This window comes from Podarcis cretensis, assembly GCF_951804945.1.
Source record: "Podarcis cretensis genome assembly, chromosome: 8".
Classification (NCBI taxonomy): domain Eukaryota; kingdom Metazoa; phylum Chordata; class Lepidosauria; order Squamata; family Lacertidae; genus Podarcis; species Podarcis cretensis.
Genome location: NC_137177.1, coordinates 74,523,866 through 74,546,931, shown reverse-complemented (window position 1 = coordinate 74,546,931; position 23,066 = coordinate 74,523,866). Strand labels below are relative to the sequence as shown.

The window sequence follows — 23,066 nt, the reverse complement described above, 5'->3', positions numbered from 1 at the left end:
AAGGCAAAACTCACAACGTTTACAAAATACAGAATAATACAAACTGGGGTGGGGGGGTTGAGGGAGGGAGAGAATACAACCCCACAATTAAAATACAATTTGCCCTGACAGTCAGTTTTAAGGAAGGAAGCGACACAGTTAGACTTGATCCATGGTGCTGCCTTTTTTGACAAGTCCACAAGCAAAGCTGTCAGGTGCTGGGTCAGGCCACAAAGGCTATCCAGGGGTGGGGAACATCTGCTCAACAGATGTTGCTGGATAACAATTAAGGATTCATTATGTTTTCAGAATGTATCGGAAAATTTATATAGAATTTCTATATAGAGTTTCTATAGAAAGGTTTATTGTTTTGTGTACATTCGATTGTAAGATAAAACATATGTGAAGGGACTTGACAGGAAGTCAAAATTGAAGAAAAGATTTTGAAAGATAAAAGGGTAAAAAATATTTACTTTCATTATTGTCATGTCTGTATGTCTGTACATATGTGTGTTTTGTATGGAATGTTTGGGAGGAAATAAGACGGCAAATAACAAATAACAAACTAAATATTGATGTATATAATTTTTATTTCTCAATTATATTTAGTGGCAGTATGGTTGTAATGTTTTTTGTAACATAAAATCATTCAATAAAAATTATTTTTTTAAAAAAAAGATGTTGCTGGACTACAACTCCCATCAGCCCTAGCAAGGGTAGCCAATGGTGAGGGTGGATGACAGCAGTTGTAGTTTGGCAGGATCCGAAGGGGCAAAGGTTTACCCCAGTTGACTTAGCCCAACATCAGATCGTTGGCATTTGCTCTTCAGGGTCTTTGGCAGATGATTTGGTAGATCTGGAGGATAAGGCTATCAACATCTACTAGCCATGATGGCCACACTTGGTCAGAGTAATGCTCATGTGCTCAGGTCCAGCTTGCTGGTTTCCCACAGGAACCTGGTTGGCCACTGTGAGAACAGGACGCTGGACAACATGGGCCCTGATCCAGAAGGCTCTTCTTCTGTTCCTAGGATAAGGACCCCCAACTGCAGACACCAGGGACTGAAGCTGAGAATAATCTGAAAGCAAATCACATGATGCTCTGCTACAGGACGACAAGGCTGCCAGCGGCTGCTAGCTATGGTGGCTCTGCTCTGCCTCCACTATCGGAGGCAGTAAACTTTTGCATACCAGTTTCTGGGAACTGCAAGAGAGGAGGGTTACTTTCGCACTCAGGCCCTGTTTGCAGGCTTCCCAGAGGCATAAGGCTGGCCATTGTGAGAACAGAATGCTGGAGTCAGTAATGCTTAGGCCTGATCATGGGTATAGCCAGGGAGGCAGAGGAGCAGCTGCCCACCCCCAATCCAGTAAATAAAAATACTTAACTGAAAGCAGAAATAATCAGAATATCTGAAATCGAAATGACAGGTTTTTCTGAGCACATGGGGTCAAAAGAAAGAAATTTTAAAAAACTGTTGTCAAGATGTTTCATTCCGAATCAGCTAGACAGAGCTAGAAAGAGGATGGTGACAGGTGGGTGTCCTCCCCCCCCCCAAAAAAACCCCACAACATAAATCCTGGCTACACCCATAGGCCAGATATAAGCTGCAGGGCTCCTATTCTGTTCTTTGCAGCCCCATAGCTCAAGATCTTTTAACTGCGGAGGCAGAAGACGGAACTGGGGGTCGGTGACTCACAAAACGAATGTGAGTGGCAATATGTTCGCTGCCCCCCACCCCAAACACACACACACACACCCTAGGTTGCAATCCTATACACATTTAACCAGTGCTGAATTTACGTATAAGCTAAACAAGCTTAGGGCCCCACTCTCTTGGGACCCCCCCCAAAAAATGTAAGGGGAAAAAAGCTGGATGTACATTTCCAAAATATAAGAGAAAAAACAAATAAAATAAAACCTACCCGTATTTTTCGCTCTATAACACGCACCCGACCATAACACGCACGTAGTTTTTAGAGGAGGAAAACAAGAAAAAAATATCCTAAACGAAACAGTGGATTTTTGATTTTTGTGGTTCATGCTGTGGCCACAGACATGTGATCTGACAGTGAGTTTAGAGTAGCCCAATGCAAAAATCCTGAGGATCCATGTGGATCCATGCTTTGTAACCACGTTTTTGCACCACTGCGGCCCCAGGCAACAGTGGGTGCGTGATTTTTTTGGTGCAAGCTGTAGCCATGGACATGCTATGTGATCTGATGGTGAATTTGGGGTGACCCAGTGCAAAAATCCTGAGGATCCATGTGGATCCGTGCTTTGTAACCACACTTTAAGTGGGGAGGGAAGGAAAAGCACTCAAGGGACAAGGAGCATGCGTGGGGTGGGTGGAGAAGGATGCTGCTAATAATGAAGAAGAGGGGTATAAGGGGAGAAGGCTCCTCTCCTCTGCCGCTTTGCTCCTTTAAAGAAGCAGGCTCTCTATCCCTCTCTTTTCCCCACTCAGCGGCTCTTCTCCCACTTTGCTGTTTCAAATCGAGCCACGGAGGAGGGAAGGGGAACCATGGATCCTCTGCTCACGACTGCAGCAGATCCCCTCCCCCGCCACCCGTAGGCATTCGCTCCATAACACGCACAGACATTTCCCCTTACTTTCTAGGAGGAAAAAAGTGAGTGTTATGGTGCAAAAAATACGGTAACTACAGCAACAGTGTTTTGTGTCATGTGGGCTCCTATGATGTAAGTAATGGGCCCCCAATCATTTTAAGTTAGAGCTTAATAATTATTTCACTATTAATATACTTCTTAATTGTATTTCAGTTCAACAATTACTTTTTAAAATACATATTTTGTTATGTGCACATGGCTTTAGGTACCTCTTAGGTCCATAAATTACCATACAGCATATATTCGACAAAAAAAAAAAGCGACAATTTGTTGTTAACAAAGGACAGCTGGACATATAAAGGGCCCCGTTACCTTCAGTGGCTTAGGGCCTCATCAAACCTAAATCCGGCCCTGCATTTATCCCGGGAGGAGTATTCTTCATTGGACTACTTCTGAATAGACATGCATAAAACTGCAATCTTCCCACTGCCCCCCCCCCAAAAAAATGCTTCTCTACTTCTGCAAACCTTGGAGTTTCCCCAAACTGACCCCACCCTCTCATAGATGGATGGTGCCATTTTGACTGCACAGATTAACGGCACTCCCACCCTGAACTTCAGAACCAGAGGGAAGGGTTTATTATCACGATGGATGTAATGGACAGCTAAAATTGCTTCCGAGAATAACCTACTAATTTCTTATCTCTGCCTTTGCATTTCTTTTTGGAGTTGCTGCCGTCATCAGGACGATGTACAAATGAAATCCACGTCCGACGCGGGTCAGTGATGCGAGGGTCTGGGGACTCTAGCATCTAAGGAAAGAAGAAGAAGGATTGAGGGCACTGTGAGTCTTTTATCCACAGCCAATTATATATGTGTGTGTTTACGTGTGTGTATGGTGGTGATAATGTGAGTTGAGTGGTTCATGTGCATAATAACCGGCCATTGTGCACATTCACCAGGCCTCACGGAAAACATGCACATAATTTGTCCCCTACAGGCAAACTGTGCACATTTTCTCGGCAGTATATGCATAATTTCCCACAGGGTCTTGGGAAATGTGCACATTACCCCAGACCTGTTGGAGATTGTGCATATTGGCTGGAGAATATACAAAAATGTAGCTGAGATACACTCATTCCCCAAGACCTTTTGGAGACTATGCATAATGACAAGAGTATATAGCCGAGAGATGCACATTCCCCAAGGCCTGTTGGAGGTTTTATATATATCAGTTGGGAAATCTGCAGAATTCATGGACAGATTATGTGCACATTCTCCACAAAGTCTTGTGAATGTTCACAATGGCCTGCTGTTCTGCGCATTAATTGTTCAATTGACATTACCCCATATATAGATGTATAGATACATAATCCAACAGTGTTGCTCAGCTGTCAGTAAAGGTTCCTTCAGTGGAACAGAAAAGAAAGCCATTTTTATTGATACCAAGAACCCCCACCCCCCACCCTCTAAATTTGGCATTGAGGGTTGACTCTGGGGCTAAAAATACTTCAGTTTCCCCATGAGGATTTCCAAAGTTGAAAATCAAATTTTGCAGTTCAGAAATTCAGATCTCAGAATGGTTGTCTTGCATTTTCAATAAAGCTAAATTAAGATCCACATGTATGCTCGAGGAGGAAAAAATATTTTTAAAACTGGGGGTGGGGATAAATGCTAAGGCTGAGAAAAAACAAAAGCAGAAGCCTTAGCCATGGGAGATATATTATTTTAAAGACCTCACAGTTTTAAGAAACAGCAAGCTATGCCTGCATACTTCAATATTAAGGCCCATTTTACAGCTGGGGAACACCGAGGCTCAACATTACATACAACTTGCTCCTAGATTAGGCAAGTACTTGTGCATAGAACTGAAGCCCTTCGTTGTAGCTTATATTGCTAAATAATGGGGAGTCAGAAATCATACCACTGAGATCCAGTAGATCTACTTTCTGTCCACCCATGCTATTAACACCAAGGAGCTATTGTCCAGACTTATTTTCCACTTTAACTAAAATTAGAAGCAGATTTTATTTTTGCCCCTAGAAGTTTTGCACGGAGAAGCATTTCCTCCTGCTCCTGCTTTCAAATGCTTTACTTGTGGTTTAAAGCACACAAAAATCCCATTTCACAGCTAGAGGGCACTGAGGCCAGACATTCTGATTGGAAGATAGCAACAAGCCCAGAGCACCTAAGCCCTGAAAGGAAGCAATGGGAACCTAACAATGAAGGCAGGTACCGTAATTCTGTTGGTTCCCTTACGAGTGCATGATCATAAAGAGAACTTTCTGATCACCTAGTCCAACCATTCACTGCAAGATCTGCAGTGCAGGTTGCAACTTACAGCGTCCATTACAGGTGCCTTATATACCAAGTCAGGGTATTTTTCCATCTAGACTAGTACTGCCTGCTCTGACAGGTTGCAGTCCTCCAAGCTAGAGGTGAATGAAGTGCAAAAGCCTATTCTGGGCTGCATCAGCAGAAGTATAACCTCCGGATCAAGGGAAGTAATAGTCTTGCCGCGCTATTCTGCCTTGGACAGACCACACCTGGAGTACTGTGTCCAATTCTAGACACCACAGTTTAAGAAGGATCTTGACATGCTGGGATGTGTTCACAGGAGGGTGGCCAAGATGACAAAAGGTCTGGAAACCAAGCCTTATGAGGATATGCTGGGTATGCTTAGCCTGGAAAAGAGGTGACTGAGAGGAGATTTGATAGCCACCTTCAAATATCTAAAGGGCTGTCCCATGGAGGATGGAACAAGCTCCCCTCCCCCCCGTAGCTCCAGATGGTAGGACCCAAATCAATGGACTCAAATTACAAGAAAGGAGATTCCAACTAAGCATTAGGAAGAGCTTTCTGATGGCTGGAGCTACAGTATTTGGCAGTGGAATGGCTCCCTCAGAAAGAGGGGGACTCTCCTTCGTTGGAGTTTTCGGCTATACAGTGGTACCTTGGAATAAGTACTTAATTCATTCTGGAGGTCTGTACTTAACCTGAAACTGTTCTTAACCTGAAGCACCACTTTAGCTAATGGGGCCTCCTGCTGCTGCTGCGCCGCCGGAGCACGATTTCTGTTCTCATCCTGAAGCAAAGTTCTTAACCTGAAGCACGATTTCTGGGTTAGCGGAGTCTGTAACCCGAAGTGTATGTAACCTTAAGCGTATGTAACCCTAGGTACCACTGTACTGTACGTCCCTCCCAGCTCTACAGTTCTATGACTCTGTCACTTTCAGTTTCCTTCCCCAACCCCAACCCCAATTTACTCCTCCACATTTCTGCACCAAGTTAGATTTTATTTCTTTAATCCTATTAAAAACTCACCAGCTTTTTAGTCCAAATTTCTCCCAATATACACATTTGTCTATGCAGTTTTGCCTAACCTTTGATTACAAAGCAAGTTGCCCTAAGACAGGCATGTCCAAACTTGGCCCTCCAGATGTTTTGGGACTACAACTCCCATCATCCCTAGCTAACAGGACCAGTGGTCAGGGATGATGGGAATTGTAGTCCCAAAACATCTGGAGGGCCAAGTTTGGCCATGCCTGCCCTAAGACAATGTGTGTTGTGTATTTTTCCTCATCTAAGCAATTTTACCTCAGTATGTACATTCTTTTGTACATGCTTTCTGTGCATTCCTATGTTTGGAGAAGTGCAGATTTCACAGGGCAGCAGTGTTTCATGTTGTGTATTGTTTCAGAAAGTGTGAATTAGGCAGATTGGACCCCCATCGGCACTCCAGACTCTTCTCCTTGCTATCTGATCCCTTTTAACTGGAGATGCCAGGGATTGAACATGGAACCTTTTGGGTGCTAAGGGTGCTCCCTCCCAATTGATGCTCCCAATTTTTGTTCTCTGAGAAGGACCCCGGCTTGGGGGGGCAGGTCTCTACCATGCGAAGGGGGCCCAGGTGCCACCCCCGGTATCCACAGGTATGGCTGGGAAAGACTCCAGCAATGAGCCAATGGAATCAGTATAGATCATAGATCTTCAACCAATGAATCAGGACCTACACCTGAGCTCCAGGTCTGCGCCATGTTGGATTCCAGTTAAGGCTGACTAGACCAAAGGAACCCTATGGGTAGTGTCTGGGCTAGGATCCGTTGCTCTGTCCATCTCCACGAGTGCTGCAATATGGCAGGAAAAGCATGAGCCATTTATTTAACAAGATACAGTGGTACCTCTGGTTGTGAACGGGATCCGTTCTGGAGGTCTGGCTGCATCCTGAGGAATTCGCAATGGGAGGACCGCTTCTGCGCATATGCACGGCACGTAGAGCACTTCTGCGCATGCATGTGCAGTGAAATCTGGAAAAATACTTCCGGGTTTGCCGTGTTCGCATCCCGAAGTTTACGCATCCAGGGGGATACGTAAGTGGAGGTACGACTGTACATATTTTTGGCCAATCACATGCCCCACCTTCCTATATCAATGCTTCTAGTAAGGGAGTTCTCTATGGAGCAGGGCACCCTGTTCACTTTCTACTCTACTTCTGCAGCTTACTGGACTTCCCCCAGCAAAAATCACTCATTTTCAATAGCTTCTCTGCTTTCAGGCAAATATGAAGCTTAAAAATCATTGGTTTTTATTTGGTAGTGATGCTAAGGCATACTGCACTGTGAATTGCCATTTTAGGGTTAATAGTGCACATTATCAGGCATTATCTACTGCGCGTTTTGGAAAATGGATTGTCCATTTGTCCTCTATTGGTTCAGCCGCCTCTCAAGATAGCGTCACCAAGCTTGGCACAAGGATTCCTGAGATGTGGGGAGTGGTCTTCATCAACATTTGGGTGCCAAGTGCCATTCTGAATCAAGATGGTGGACTGAAATATGACTTTGGTGCAACTTTGCCCAGTTTCCGGCGCGACCAAAAACTCACAAATGACACTACCCATTTAAATAAATAACAGTATGCTTTCGTTTCTCTACAAATTCCTGGGCATTCCCCGCTAGGTAAAGGTAAAGGGACCCCGGACCGTTAGGTCTAGTAGTGACCGACTCTGGGGTTGCGGAGCTCATCTTGCTTTATTGGCCGAGGGAGCCGGCGTACAGCTTCCGGGTCATGTGGCCAGCATGACTAAGCTGCTTCTGGCGAACCAGAGCAGCACACGGAAACGCCCTTTACCTTCCCGCCAGAGCGGTACCTATTTATCTACTTGCACTTTGATGTGCTTTCGAACTGCTAGGTTGGCAGGAGCAGGGACCGAGCAACGGGAGCTCACCCCATCGCGGGCATTCGAACCACCACCATCGCATCCCTAGTTAAGTATAAATCAAATCACCCCCACTAGTTAAGTATAAATCAAAAGTGGAAATGTGAAATGTGAAAATGGGTCCCATGTTATTACAAGTCATGTGTCAGAGGCGGGCCTTGGGTCTGGGCCAGCTGAAGACCAGCTGGTGTAGATGACATTAAGCTGGGAGGATCAATGATGTGACTTACGTAGGAACATAAGAGGAGCCCTGCTGGATCAGGCCCAACACCCATCTACTCCAGCATCCTGTTCTCACAGTGGCCAACCAGATGCCTCTAGGAAACCCTCAGGCAGGTAAGTGAGGACATTAATAGACAGGACATTAAATTGTTTTTATCTGCAACAACAGCGGCAAGAGTATTGTTGGCCCAGAAATGGAAGCAAGAAGAAATACCAACGAAAGAAGAATGGCAGACAAAGTTAATGGACTACGCAGAATTGGATAAGATGACAGGAAGGATTCGAAACTTGCGGGACCAGAGATTCACAGAAGATTGGAATAAATATGCGAACTATTTGAAGAGCAACTGTAAACAACAAATTACGCTAGTAGGACTACAAGAAGTTTTGTAAGGAGGAATATATGAAATATTGCAAAGAAGATAAAGAAGAGAGACATTAGTTATTATATTTAAAAGTAATAGTGAAAGTAAGAAATGTAAATTAAGTGGAAAAGATTAGAAAATTTTCAGATGTGATTGATGGAAGTCAAAAATCTATAAGATATAAAGTATGTTTTATAATGTTGAAAATGGTGTGTGTGTGTGTGTGTGTGTGTGTGTGTGTACATACAGTGGTACCTCGGGTTGAGTACTTAATTCGTTCCGGAGGTCCGTTCTTAACTTGAAACTATTCTTAACCTGAAGCACCACTTTAGCTAATGGGGCCTCCCGCTGCCGCCGTGCCGCCGGAGCCCGATTTCTGTTCTTCTCCTGAAGCAAAGTTCTTAACCTGAAGCACTATTTCTGGGTTAGCGGTGTGTAACCTGAAGTGTATGTAACCTGAAGCATATGTAACCCAAGGTACCACTGTGTGTGTGTGTGTGTGTGTGTGTGTGTGTGTGTGTGTATATATATATATATATATATATATATATATATATATGAAAACCCTCAGGCAGGACCCGAGCACAAAAGAACTCTGCTTTCATGAGTCTTCCAGCAACTGGTTTTCAGAAGCAATCCTGCCTCCAATTGTGGAAGAAGAGCAAAGCTGTCATGGCGTAAGTCAGCTTCCTCTGTTTCTAGTAAAAAAAGGTCCGTAGTTTGGTGGCAGAGCATCTGCCCACTGCCACCAATAGCCTGTCAAAAATGGAATCTGGGAGTGACTGCCTCCCCAGCCAATTCACAGGCCCTTCCCTTGCCAAAGTTCCATCATCAACAGGGAGAAGAAGAAGACAAGCCCGGGAGTCACGAGCCCCTCCAATGAATGAACCGTCAGCTCAGGAGCTTTAATGAATCACCTCTTGGAATCTGGGGCTTGTTAATGAAAGCAAGGGGGGTGGGGAGAGGATACTGGAAAGAATGTATCAAAATTTGAAAACAAGAATGCATATTGGCACACGTCAGGATTTATCTAAGGGAGGGGGCTTGGATGGGGGGCGTGGATCCCTCTCAGATTAGGGTGTTGGCAAAAAGAAAGGAGAAAAAGAAATCAGGAAATCAGAGACACCCAAACCAGAATTACTGGATAGTTGGGAAAACTTAGAGAGTTCCTCTGAGGGTCCCCTCCACTCAGCAAAGGGCTCAGTTCAGTATCAGCTTACTATTTAGAAGCTGAATCTGAAAATCCCTTTCTAAGAGTTTTCAATCAGCTGCCTGTCCCTTGTCTTCTTTATTTATTATTATGTTAGATCCATGGAATGGGCATGAGTAACTTATGTACATTAGTTTGGATACCACCTATTAATATTATCTTCCTATATACCTAAAAAGGTAAGGTTGTCGTCATGCTGCAGTTTGCATGGTCTCCTAATGGCCAAGAGAAGAGCAGGCAGGAAGGTAGCTCTGGCTGCCAGCTTCCTCCTCCTTAGTCTCAGTGTTGCCCTTGTAGAACTCAGCAAGGAGGAGGAGGAGGAGGAGGAGGAGAGGAGGAGGAGGAGGAGGAGGAGGAGGGAGCCCTACCAATCCCAGCAGGCACCAGCCACCACTGATTGAAAGTGTCAGGTCCCCCCCACCCTTTTTTTACAGCTACATAACATATGTCCTAGCAACCCCTGGGGCCAGATCAGGCCCAAGAGCTACCCATTGGAGAGCCCTGGCTCACTCAGCACCCTCCTCTCTTGCCCCAGGTGGGGGCTTGCGGAATAGCAGCTGTCTGCCTTGCGAGCCAAGGGAAGGGGCTGCCTGAGTCATTTCCAGCAGAGCCTCCACGCATTCCATGGTAATTGAGTAATTAGTGTCAATGTTAGATCTGTCAAGCACGCCCTCGGGTCAAGCAGACATCCAAAGAACGGGATCAGGAATCAAGTGTTTTACGGGATCCCAAATTGCTGCCGATGAAACAAACTTCTTGGGAGGGGGGGGGGCGCAGTAGGAATGCTTCTTGAGCAACTTCTCCTGCCTCGAATGCACCCACAAAAATTCAAGAGGGCACAGGTAGAGGCTCCAGGGAAAATGTTGCCTTGTTCAGGCCAGCTCTGCATTGTTTCCCTGGACACCCCGTTCCGTTCCTGCCCTAGTTTTTCGTTTTAACCCCCCTGATAGTCAGCATTCTGTACCCACTTGAACATGCTTGATCCAATACTGGACTGCTTTTTTAAAAGGGGGGGGGGAGTCTCCTTCCTCAGAGCTCCCCACCCACCCTTCTTCCACAAATCCTTGGGTTTCTCTGAGCCTCGCATGACCTCTCAGATTTCAAGTTCGCTATTTTCTCTCCCACCAAAGGCCTATCCTCAAAACCAGGGTTTTTTCAGCCCGAATGCCACATTCCCTTCTGGGTAACCTACCCAGGGACACATGCCAAGGGTGAGCATGGCCAAGAGATGAATGTGGGTGGGGCCTAGAATGCAAATTTTACCTTCATTCAGTAGGAGAGTTTCCACACACAGTGGCACAGCCCTGTCTCTCCTCCATCCAGGCAAGCAAAAAGGCATGATCCAGCCAGGCAAAAACACTCAAGGAAGATGCAAAGCAGGGCTGGTGAGGGGCATGGTCCGGGGAGAGATCCAGGAGCCAGATAAGAACCCCAGAGGGCTACATCTGACCCCCAGACCTGAGGTTCCCCACCGTCACTCAAAGGCAGGACTTTTTTTCAGCCTGAACCATAGGAGCCAACTCGTAGGGGCCGAGGGGGCCATCCCCCCAAAGTTGATGGGCACTGCCATTAAAACGGTGTGCGTGCACTGCATCATGTGATTGATTATGCAGTGTGGGGGCTTACCTCCACCCCAATATTTTATTCAAGTTGGCACTCCTGGCTGGAACTCATGGGAACTCAATTCCGGCACCTCTCAGCTGGGCGCCATTGCCATGATAAGAGAACAATTGCACCTCTTTTTTCTAGAAAAATGGCACTGCTCAAAGACATGTTTCAGGCTCTGCTTTTCTACTGGAAGACTTTGGGCTTGTGTTCATCGAACAACAATATACTCCTCCCCACCTTCCATGATAGACTATCTTTGAATCGGGAGATGTTTGACAGCAGATTGCAGTATGGCTGCGAAGTCCATCTCTCTCATCGGGACATAAAGAGGAGCCCTGCAGCTGGATCACATTTTATCTATCCTGAATCGTTCAATATTCAGCTTCACTGGATTGTCCACGAGTTCTGGCATTATGAGAGAGAGGGAGGAAAAAAGATTTCCCTGTTCACTTTCTCCACACTGTGCATGCATTATATTATAGTGGTACCTCGGGTTAAGTACTTAATTCGTTCTGGAGGTCCGTTCTTAACCTGAAACTGTTCTTAATCTGAAGCACCACTTTAGCTAATAGGGCCTCCTGCTGCCGCTGCGCCGCCGCCACGCGATTTCTGTTCTCATCCTGAAGCAAAGTTCTTAACCCGGGGTAATATTTCTGGGTTAGCGGAGTCTGTAACCTGAACCGTCTGTAACCTGAAGCGTATGTAACCTGAGGTACCACTGTACACGCCTCAATCATCTGGTCATCTGGTCCAACCCTCTGCGATGCAAAATATCCCAGCCTCCCCTCATATTGACTTGCTCTGGCCCCTGCAATGCACAAGGCAGCTTCTTATGCCACTGAGACTGGGGCCTGCTGATCAGAAGGTCAGCGGTTAAATAGGTACCGCTCCGGCAGGAAGGTAAACAGCGTTTCCATGTGCTGCTCTGGTTCACCAGAAGTGGCTTAGTCATGCTGGCCACATGACCCGGAAGCTGTCTGCGGACAAACGCCGGCTCCCTCGGCCAGTAAAGCGAGATGAGCGCCGTAACCCCAGAGTCGGCCACAACTGAACCTAATGGTCAGGGGTCCCTTTACCTTTTTATCTGCGAGTTTGTACAAAGAGCACCACCAAAATAATAGTACAGTGGTACCTCGGGTTAAGAAATTAATTCGTTCCGGAGGTCCGTTCTTAACCTGAAACTGTTCTTAACCTGAAGCACCACTTTAGCTAATGGGGCCTCTTGCTGCCGCCGTGCCGCTGGAACACAATTTCTGTTCTCATCCTGAAGCAAAGTTCTTAACCCGAGGTACTATTTCTGGGTTAGCGGAGTCTGTAACCTGAAGCGTATGTAACCTGAAGCGTATGTAACCTGAGGTGCGATCGCACAAGTGTGGGAAAGGCTGCAACCAGAGCCTTGTGCCAGAGTGCAGTCCCGACGGCTCTCTTCTGCAGCCGCCTTGCAACAGCCGCAAAGAGAAGCCACACAGGCCTGGCCACCGCCGCTGGCTTCCTTGAGTTACAAATCCCTCTCAGAGAGAGGCAGGCCGGGCGCTCCCTGCTTTCCCCACCGCCAGCCGGCGTGACTGACAGCTAAAATGAATGTTCTGTCCTTGTGGTATTATTATTTAATTACTATGGCATGCATGAGCAATCCCGAGAATGAGCGTGTAAGCCGCGCTCTGTTCGTCTTGGCAAAGGCAGGCTCCAGCAGCTGAAGGGAGATGCCTGCAGCTGAGATGGGGTGGTTGAGCCACCGCGGTGAACAAGAAGCCAAAGCAGGGGGGTGGACCCACCGCCGCAGCAGAGGCTGGTCCAGTAGACTGAACAGATTGCCGCACACAGAGGGGCTGCCTTGGAGACGTGCTCGGAAATTTCAGAAGGTCCAAAGAGCAGCAGCCGGACGCTTGACTGGGGTTGGTCATAGGAAGCCCATGACTCCCTGGTTACAACTGGCTATGGGACGCAGGTGGCGCTGTGGGTTAAACCACCGAGGCTAGAACTTGCTGATCAGAAGGTTGGCAGTTCAAATCCCCGCGACGGGGTGAGCTCCCGTTGCTTGGTCCCTGCTCCTGCCAACCTAGCAGTTCGAAAGCACGTCAAAGTGCAAGTAGATAAATAGGCACCGCTCTGGCGGGAAGGTAAACGGCGTTTCCGTGCGCTGCTCTGGTTTGCCAGAAGCGGCTTAGTCCTGCTGGCCACATGACCCGGAAGCTGTACCCCGCAACCCCAGAGTCATCCACGACTGGACCTAATGGTCAGGGGTCCCTTTACCTTTATCTTTATTCTCCCCTGCAAACCTGCCCAAGCTTGGAGATCCTTGGGAGAGAGCCTTCTCTTGGTCCTGCCACCCTCGCAGGTATGATGGGGATGAAGGAGAGGGCCTTCTTAGTGGTGGCTCCCAGACTTTGGAACTCCCTCCCCAGAGAAGCTAGACTGGCTCCCTCCTTGTTTTCCTCCCACCAGCGAAGGTGAAGACTGTTGTATTCCAGCAGGCCTTGGGGAGCTGACTGCTTTAAAGGCTTTTAAGAGTGCTGCGCCTTTTTTGCCATCTGCATTTTAATAGATTGGTTTTTATATTGTTTTAATTCTAACATTCAATTACTTCTTAGCTATTGGATTTTAGTTTTCTGTATTTTATCAGTGTTGCCTTAATTTTTGTAAGCCGCCTTGAGTCTCAGTCTGGGGGAAAGTAGTAATAATAATGGGACACTGCTCCCCGCTCCCTCTACCTTGATCTCTACGCAGGCCTCTCTCTTTGATGTTTAGACTGATACATCTTAGGTTGCATCCTGTTTATAATGTGCAAATTATAATGCACTGACAATGTGATTCCTTGCCATGGGATAATAGCAATGGCTCAAAGACAGATGAAGGATAGATCTGTTGCAGACTATTGGCCATGATAATTAAAAGTGGAGTCTGCAACAAAGTCTTGCAGCGTGGAATGCTCCTTTTAAGGGTTCCAAGCAACTAAGCATTAGTCATGGCCTCTGGGCATGCTCAGTCCTCACTGGGTTGTTTTGGGGTCTGTTCCCCCCACTTAATTTACATAAACTTCCACGAACCACTAATATGTTGCTGCCTCCGTCCTGTGTGCGAATTCTGAAGGGCTTGGGCTCTATAAAAATGCTGACACTTGGGGAATGATTTTGCTGTTTGTAGATAGGATTCAAGCCTCCGGGCCCATTGGCAGTTGAGATCTCACAGATCTCATCTAACAGGGCTCTTCTGAAGCTTAGCATACAAACATACCCTTCCACGCATTTGTCGAACAGACTTTTCAAAAATATATATAATTCCATCTAGCACATCAACTACCACAAGGGGATGAGCTGACAGCCCACTCTCTCTTCCAACCCTCTCCGATCCACACAAGAACCTTCTGAAATCCATCCATTTTTAATCCCATTCTACAGCCCAGGAAAAATGAGGCTGAGAGAGACCGAGTGCAGAGAATCACAAAGTTGGGTGTGCAAGTTGCACGACCTCTGTTGCATCGCCAGAGAAAGAGGGAACGCAGCAACAAAAAGGAACGCAGATTTGTGTCCGCAGCACAGACTCTGTTACATACATAGGTGCAAATTTAGAAATCACTGCTATAGTTTTCAACAGAAAATGCAACCGTTGTGGGGGAGGCTGTGAGCAGGTGAAGGGTGTGACTGCTCAGTTTGGCCACCCAGGATCTAGGTGGCTCTCTCTTATTAGTATCCTTTATCTTTGAACTAGACTTCTGCCAGGCAACCCTTCATATAGAGGAGTCTCCTCTGTAAAGTAGGCTACATGGCCACCATCACGGCTGGTCAACTAATCCAGGTGTAGGAAATGATTGACCTTTCAGATGTTGTTGGACTACAACTCCCATCATCGTTGGCCAAGGCTGAAGGGAGCTAGAGTCTTACAACATGGTTAAACTACAACTTCCCCCTGGACGGGAAAGATTAACGATTTGGGAGCTGCCAAAATAACAATTCTCAAAGAGCTGGACAGAACTCTGGATTTGGATGCAATTAAATGAAGCGGTGCGATGAAAAAATAAAAACAGCTGGAAAAGTACAATATACGGACAAATCTGCACTCCATAGGAAAAAAAGTATCTGTCTTCTGACAGGAATGAGGATCACAGAACCAGAGTCAAAACATGGAGGAAAAGATCGGATACGGAATTATGAAAAACATTGATGATGATGAGAGACTATGATGTTGAAAGCGCTTCAGAATTCAGACCGTAGGAAGCCAAAACAAAAATTATTACAATTTGGAAGACAATTGGACTTTTTTATTTTAGTTTTTTTTATTTTTATTGGATTTGATTTGATATGTTAATTAGATGTTTTTATTGGAAAATTAATAAATGCTTTTAAAAAAAACCTACAACTCCCCATCATTCCAGACGGTTGGCCAGTGGCTGAGTCCAGCAATATCTGGAGGGCCACAGGTTCACCATCTGACCAGCAGCAGTTCCCCAGGAACAGGAGTTCTATCATGGAGATATTGGCCCTTCCCTTGGGACATGGGACCATAGGGATCTGCTTTGGGCAGAGTCAGCCCATTGTTCCATCTTGAGGAGTGGTGTCTATTGAACTCAAGAGTCTTCAGTCCACCTAGTTCAGTATTGTGTAAACTGGCAGCAGCACCCCTGGGTATTAGACGGCGGGTGCTCCCGTCCCTACTTGGAGATGTCGGGGGTCAAACTGGGACCTTCTGCGCGCAAAGCATGTGCTAAGCTATTCAGCTAAGGCCCTACAATGTTGGAAAGATCTCCTGGACCACTGAATATAATAGATCTAGGTCATTTGGGCACTTCCTCAGGCCAATATGTTCTGGGATCACACACACACAAACTCCCACTCATGTAGAATCATAAAATCATGGAATTGTAGAGTTGGAAGGGACCAGGAGGGTCATCTAGTGCGACCCCCGGCAATGCAGGAATCGCAGTTGAAGAATCGCCGATAAGTGGCCATCCAGCCTCTGCTTAAAAACCTCAAATGAAGGTGAGGCCACCACTTTCTGATCAATAATCACTCAACAGCAGCATTAGACCATGTGCGAATTAAAAGGTCCACCACAGGTCAGATCCCACAGAGACAAGGCAATGGAACGCTTCCCTGCTTACATCAGGCACCAGGGAACCCGATGCTCTGCAGATGTGGTGGGACTCCAACTCCCATCATGCTTTGGGCCGGAGGCCAGGTTGACTGAGGCTGAGGAGAGCTGGAGTACAAAAATACGGTTCAACCACTGCTCCATTGGCTATGCTGGCTTGGGCTGATGGAGTCCTACAAGATCTTGAGAGTTCTAGGGTCCCCAGCCATAGATCTCAGCCAAAACCCAGCGTTCGATACAGGGCAGGCCACCTTTCCAAAAAGAGATTGTGCCTGGGCCTGCGGAGCAGCCAGCCAGCGCATCTCCCCCACCCTCTTCCTTGACAAACAAGCTCCCTTCCAGGAAACCCAACAGCTCAGACAAAAACCAGAAAAACGAACCGGTGGATTCAGACTAAATAAAGGGCCGCGTTCGCCGTGCCATCAAGCAACAGTCTTTCCCAACTAATTGGCACACACTCCTAATTGCCCAGATATAGGAGAAGCAATTGTCTCTGAGCTCTTGTCTGGAGGGTAAATCTCTCTCCTTTTCCCCACCCGCAAGAGGGTAATTAGCTCCTATTAGCTAATTAACCACAATGGGCTAAATTGCCGGCTGCTAAGCCCCTGCACAGACATCCACAGATTACGGGAATGACACTTCCCAGTGTGTGCGTATGAGTGTGTGTGTATATATTTCTTAAGCCTGAAGAGGAACAAAGTGTCTATAAGGGGTATTAAGTGTTGCAGCTTGGCGGTCACGCCCCTCGGCGCCACAGATTACCCATTGCGCTGCTCGCCGCCTGCAGGCAAGGCAAGCCCCAGATGGTTCCCCGGGCCGCAGCCCTCACTTTTGAGTGGCAGACGCCTCTGCGTGGCCAGCTCCAGGGTGCTGTGAAGGCAGGCTGCGGCTTCCGCTGCAATAGTGGCAACAGAAGGTGCAGAGGCTCCTCCTGCAGCAATGTTGCCCAGTGGTTAAAAAGGTAAAGGGACCCCTGTCCATTAGGTCCAGTCGTGGCCGTCTCTGGGGTTGTGGTGCTCATCTCGCTTTTTTGGCCGAGGGAGCCGGTGTACAGCTTCCGGGTCATGTGGCCAGCATGACTGGGCCGCTTCTGGCGAGCCAGAGCAGTGCACGGAAACGCCGTTTACCTTCCCGCTGGAGCGGTACCTATTTATCTACTTGCACTTTGACGTGCTTTCAAACTGCTAGGTTGGCAGGAGCAGGGACCGAGCAACGGGAGCTCATCCCGTCGCGGGGATTCAAACCGCCGACCTTCTGACTGGCAAGTCCTAGGCTCTGTGGTTTAACCCACAGCGCCACCCGTGTCACTGCCCAGCGGTTAGAGAACCTGTTTTTGGCACCTTATACAGAGTCAGGGCACTGGTCCATCTCGCTCAATTGTCTCCTCCATTGTCATCTCAGTTGTCTACATGGACAGGCAGCAGCTCCCCAGGGTTTCAGGCAGCCCTACCTAGAGATGCCAGTGCAGTTCTTCTCTTAAGATATAGGAACAGAAGAAGCTGCCTTATATTGAATGAGGCCATTGCTCCATCCAGCTCAATGGTGCCTACACTGACCGGCAGCAAATCCCCAGGGTTTCAGGCAGGGAGTCTCTCCCAGCCCTACCTGAAGATGCCAGTTGGGGATTGAACCTGCAGGTGCTCGAGCCACTGAGTTAAGCAGACAGTCTCAGGTTCAATCCTTGGCCTCTCCAGTAACAAGTGAAGGGAGGCAGACCCTTCCCTGGTCAATACCCTGGAGTAGGGCTGGGCAATATCAGGTTTTCAAAATCGCAATATATCGCCAGCTAAACGTCAATATATCAATATATATCATGATGTCTGAAATAAGGATGGAGCTACACAGAGGCAGTGGCTGGCTTCGCAGTTTTCCCTGCATTGTGATTTCTGCATAGTACACACATTTGCGATATATTGCCAGGTCAGAAATTATGAAACCAATATCATGATATGGACTTCAAACCGGTTTTCAGTGACATAGCGCTGTATCACCCAGCCCTACTCTGGAGAGTCTGTCAGAGCTGATGGTGGCAGGCTACATAGACCAGATGTGGGGAGACTTTGGCCCTCCAGATGTTGCTAAACTGACAGCCGGGAGGATGGGAGTTGTAGTGGAAGCTGGTTCCTTGGTGCAGATGGGGCACTGCCCCACCAACTTCAGTCTGCCCTCGGCCTGCTGCCACCTGCCTGCCTTTTCACGGCCATCCAGCATACGGGGAGGCTCTGGCTGCCAGCTTCCTCCTCTTCCTTAGTAGAACTCAGCAGGAAGGAGAAGGATGGGGATGAATCTAGAATGACCTGACTCTGGCTGCCATTGGCTCTGGCGCCACCTACTGTTGGGCTCCCTGGCTTCTGCCCCATCAGCCCCAAAGGGCACCAACTATCACTGATCCAAGCAGGGAATACTGAGCGAAACAGGGCGAATATTCCAAGGCGATATAAAGGAGCTTCCTACATCCCCAATATAAAAACTGCCTTTGCTCAAATAGAGCAATAAACAGGAAACATGACAGGGTCAGAGTGTCAGATGTGGACCAGGTTCAAATCCAACCACGAGGCTCACTGGGTGACCTGCGGGATGCCTCTCTCCCTCTCAGCCTAGCCCACCTCGCAGGGTTGTTGTGAGGCTGATATGGTGCAGAGGCAAACATTGTGTAGGAGTACAAGGGGGGAAACAAGACAGGTTGAAAGAGAGCCTAACAAACTCAACATCCCTGTTTTGCAACAGATGCTTTTGGGAAACTAATAATAATAATAATAATAATAATAATAATAATTTATTATTTGTACCCCTCCCATCTGGGCGGCTTCCAACAGAGATTAAAAATACATTGAAATGTCACACATTAAAAACTTCCCTGAACAGGGCTGCCTTCAGATGTCTTCTAAAAGTCAGATAGTTGTTTACTTCCTTGACATCTGATGGGTGGGTGTTCCACAGGGAGGGCGCCACTACCAAGAAGGCCCTCTGCCTGGTTCCCTGTAGCTTTGCTTCTCGCAGTGAGGGAACAGCCAGAAGGCCCTTGGCATTGTACCTCAGCGTCCGGGCAGAACGATGGGGGTGGAGATGCTCCTTCAGGTATCCTGGACTGAGGCATGGTAGAAACAAGAGGCTTCTCTTGCCTAAGTGACTGAGCATGACCACACAAGCTTAATGAAGAAGAACGGTGCTGCATCAGGCCCGTGGCCCACCTAGCCCAGCATCCTGTTCTCACAGCGGCCAACCAGATGCCCCAGTGGGACGCATGCAAGCAAGACCTGGGTGCAAGAACAACTCTCCCCTCTTGTGATTCCCACCAACTACAATCCAGAGGTATACAGCTTCTGACAGAGGAGGTAGACTGTAGCCTTCATGGCTAGTAGCCATTGATAGCCTTATCATCCAGGAATTTGCCTAATCCTCTTTCAAAGCCATTCAAATTGGTGGCAATCACTGCCTCCTGTGGCAGTGAGTTCCGCAGGTTAACTATGTGTTGCGGCAATCACACGAAAGGCTTTTTGCCTGTCCTGAACCTGCCGCCAACCTGCTTCTCCGAGGGGAGAAGGGAGAGAGTTTCTCATTTCTCTGGTCTTTGCACACGTTTCTAAATCTCCATTGGATCCTCTCTCCCCACCAATCCTTAACCACATTTCGCTTCATCTCTACACTTAAAAAAAAGAGAGAAAAGGCCACAAAGGCAGCCTAGCCACTCAGATCCCTGGAGAAGGGGCATGTATCTTGAAAACAAGGTGCGTTGGATGAAAATCACACAAGCTTTGGAGCTAACTAAACTGTACTCGGAGTTAGACCTAAGGAAGGCTAACAGCAGATGCAACTCAGAGTGCTTTCTGCTCCTACAGAATTAGAAGATGGATATAAGCACAGTATTGTAGGATCGGGCCAAGTTGCCTGATTGCAGAGAACCATTAGGATTAAGGGGAGACCGTATTTTTTGCTCTATAAGACTCACTTTTTACCCTCCTAAAAAGTAAGGGGAAATGTGTGTGCGTCTTATGGAGTGAATGCAGGCTGCGCAGCTATCCCAGAAGCCAGAGCAGCAAAAGGGATCGCTGCTTTCACTGCGCAGAGATCCCTCTTGCTGTTCTGGCTTCTAAGATTCAGAATATTTTTTTTCTTGTTTTCCTCCTCCAAAAATTAGGTGCGTCTTGTGGTCTGGTGTGTTTTATAGAGCGAAAAATACAGTAAGTTTAGTTCGGTTTGCATTTTCTCATAGAGTTAGAAGGGACCCTGAGTATCATCTGGATCAGGCCAGGGTCTGCAAAGCAGGAATTTTCAGTCCTAACGGGGGATTGAACCTGCAACCTTGGCACTGCCAGCACCATGCTCTAACCAACTGAGCTATATGAAGGCACTTTCAGTTTGCATTTTCTGAAACAACTTACAAACAAAAAACGCAGCCATCCTTTGGAAGTCGGGCTTTTCCAAATTCTGCAATGCGGTTCTTCAGCCAAGGAGTGTGTTTGAAAATGCGAGTGTTGCGGGGGAGGGAATGTGCATGAAAAATGCAAAAGTTAGTAGAAAGTATGGGTTGTTTATAAATGTATTTTAACGCAGAAAACTGCTTGCAAAAATGTGTATGTCAGGGGAAATTACATGCAAAAATAAAAAAGCGCACACAAGGTAGAAACGTACGCTAAGATGCAGACAATTTTCTTATAAAGTAATGATCCCGAATGGATGTGAAAAATGTGAAGAACTGAACTAAAGCTTGGAAAAATGAGAACGCGGGAGAAACAAACATGGGCAAAATCAAAATCGACAAGCTCACCCATCCCTATAAATTGGATTATCTCTGGGAAGCCCATGAGCCAGGTATGATGGGGACACCATCTCCTGACATCCAGAAATCACCTTGGAAAATGAGGCTGCGCTCTTTGCTCCCGTAGAGTTGGCTCCAAAGCTAGATCTACTCAAAATAGAAGTTAATGGACATGACTAACCCAGGTCCATTCATTTCAATGGGCCTGTTCTGAGTAGAACTTAGCTGGACACAGCTGTTAGGCACCCATATCTCTGACCTCAACACTGACAGGGGAACCTGTTGCCCTCTGGTTGTTGTTGAGACTACAGTTCCCATCATCCCTGACCACTGGCCATGTTGGTTGGGGATGATGGGCATTGGAGTCACAGCAACAGCCGGCAGCCTTATTTTAAAGCCATGCAATTCAATGAGCAACCATCACTGCCTCCTGCGGCAATTCCTTCCATCAGTTCAGACAATGTACTATGCAGATGCTCCCAGGGTCTACTAAACACATCCTCACTGAGCCCACAGAGCAGCCCCCTGAATTGGGATGGAGGGGAATTTTATTTGTTTTGCATTTTAAAGAAACTGACCTCTGACCTAATTCACAAACTGATCAGAACAGAGTTAACAAAATGGGTTGCGTGCTTCTTCCAATTCTGATTTTTTTTAAAAAAAATGGCATTTTATGGTGGGAAAACACCTACAAAGCGGTGTTATCTTTAAGTAGCGAAGGCATACAAAATGCATAATTTTTCAGAAAGTGCACACCCCAAAAAAAAAAGTGAGAATTTTTCATGCATTTAAAGAACAACCTTCAGCAAACAGAGCTATTGTCAAACTTGAGTGGCATGGAAATGGAATTATCTCTTCTTAACCCTGCCTGTGTTTAGGTTTTGTGCCTTGGCCACCTAACTTTATGTCATCCTCAGTTTTCCCCATCTGTAAAATGGGAATCCAACTGTGCTGTCATGTGGATGAAAAAGATATTTTTAAAAAGAGATTCCACCCCCCCCTCCACCTGACGCTTGAGGATTGACTGAAAAGAGGAGCTGAGAACAGGCATATATATTTGGATAGCTACCTTGGAGTGCGTGTTGAGTTCTTCGCTGTTGGAAAGAGTCCCGTTGAAAGGCTCTGTGTACTGATTAGGCTCCTTCGGCTTCTTTCTCTCTTTCTTGGCCACCGCGACTCGGATGTGGGAAAACTCTTGGCACACCAAGGCTGCCAAAACTATCCAAGTCCAACATTTTATCTTGGCTTTTCCGGACATCTTTCAAGTGGAAAGACGAGAGAGAGAGAGAGAGAGAGAGAGAGAGAGAGAGAGAGAGAGAGAACGCCCTCCAGAGAGGAAAATCAAAATGCCAGTGAGTCTTCGGAGAGAAACGTGGTTCGCTTCCTTTCCCCTCTTAAAAAACCAAACATGCAATGCAGTTTAGTCCTGGCCTTGCCAACTGAGTCCCCGTTCGTGGGCAGAGAATGATCACGGTGAGCAAATTTGATGCCCCTTTGGAACAGATGGTTGATCAGGTTTTGCACAGCCAAAACGACTCACGGTTTGAAGTTACTCCTTGATAACATCAGCTTGGGAAGACGCAAACCCAGAATCTGACTAACTTGCGGAGTTCAGCGGACACCTGCCCAGTATTTCCTTCCTTCCTCACCCAAACGACTTCAGACCTCTAGATTCAAGTTGGCAGCAGGTGAAGGGAAGAAATAGCAAAATAAAACCACCCACACAAGGAACTGAAAGCAGATTGAGGGTGGGGGCGGTGAGCACCCTCACAAATTTTTGATCTTTGCCGCTTGCCGGGAAAGTTCGCCTCCTGACACGGAAAACATCCACTCAGCCTTCGCTCTCTGTCCACCTTGAACTCAGCAAGAAAAAAAAAGTCTGATCCTTACCAGTGGGAAACCATCCTGTTTGCAGATGCTGAAACCGATTGAACTGGGAAGCTCTCAAAGGCATCAAAAGTGCCCCAAGTCAGCTATCTCACTTTTTCTGGGCGCAGAAATTGGTAGTTGAATGATTTGGCAATCCGCTCCGTAGGGAAGAAAACAAACTTCCCA

At 47.0% G+C, this 23,066-nt stretch overlaps 1 protein-coding gene across 3 annotated transcripts in view; it reads right to left on the bottom strand.

Moving 5' to 3' along the window:
- The window catches only part of C1QTNF12 (C1q and TNF related 12), a 41,969-nt gene extending 19,656 nt beyond the window's left edge, over nucleotides 1-22,313 (bottom strand). The window contains exons 1-2 of one of the 3 annotated variants that reach the window (XM_079987226.1): nucleotides 22,081-22,313; nucleotides 3,237-3,356 (exon numbers count right to left, since the gene is read on the bottom strand). In XM_079987226.1, the coding sequence (XP_079843352.1) occupies nucleotides 3,237-3,356; nucleotides 22,081-22,269 (309 nt within the window). In that variant the 5' untranslated portion in view covers nucleotides 22,270-22,313. Of the gene's footprint in view, nucleotides 1-3,236; nucleotides 3,357-11,401; nucleotides 11,552-22,080 lie in introns of those variants that run through there. The other 2 variants (XM_079987228.1, XM_079987227.1) reach the window with 2 other exon arrangements.
- Between the last annotated feature and the right edge of the window lie 753 nt (nucleotides 22,314-23,066).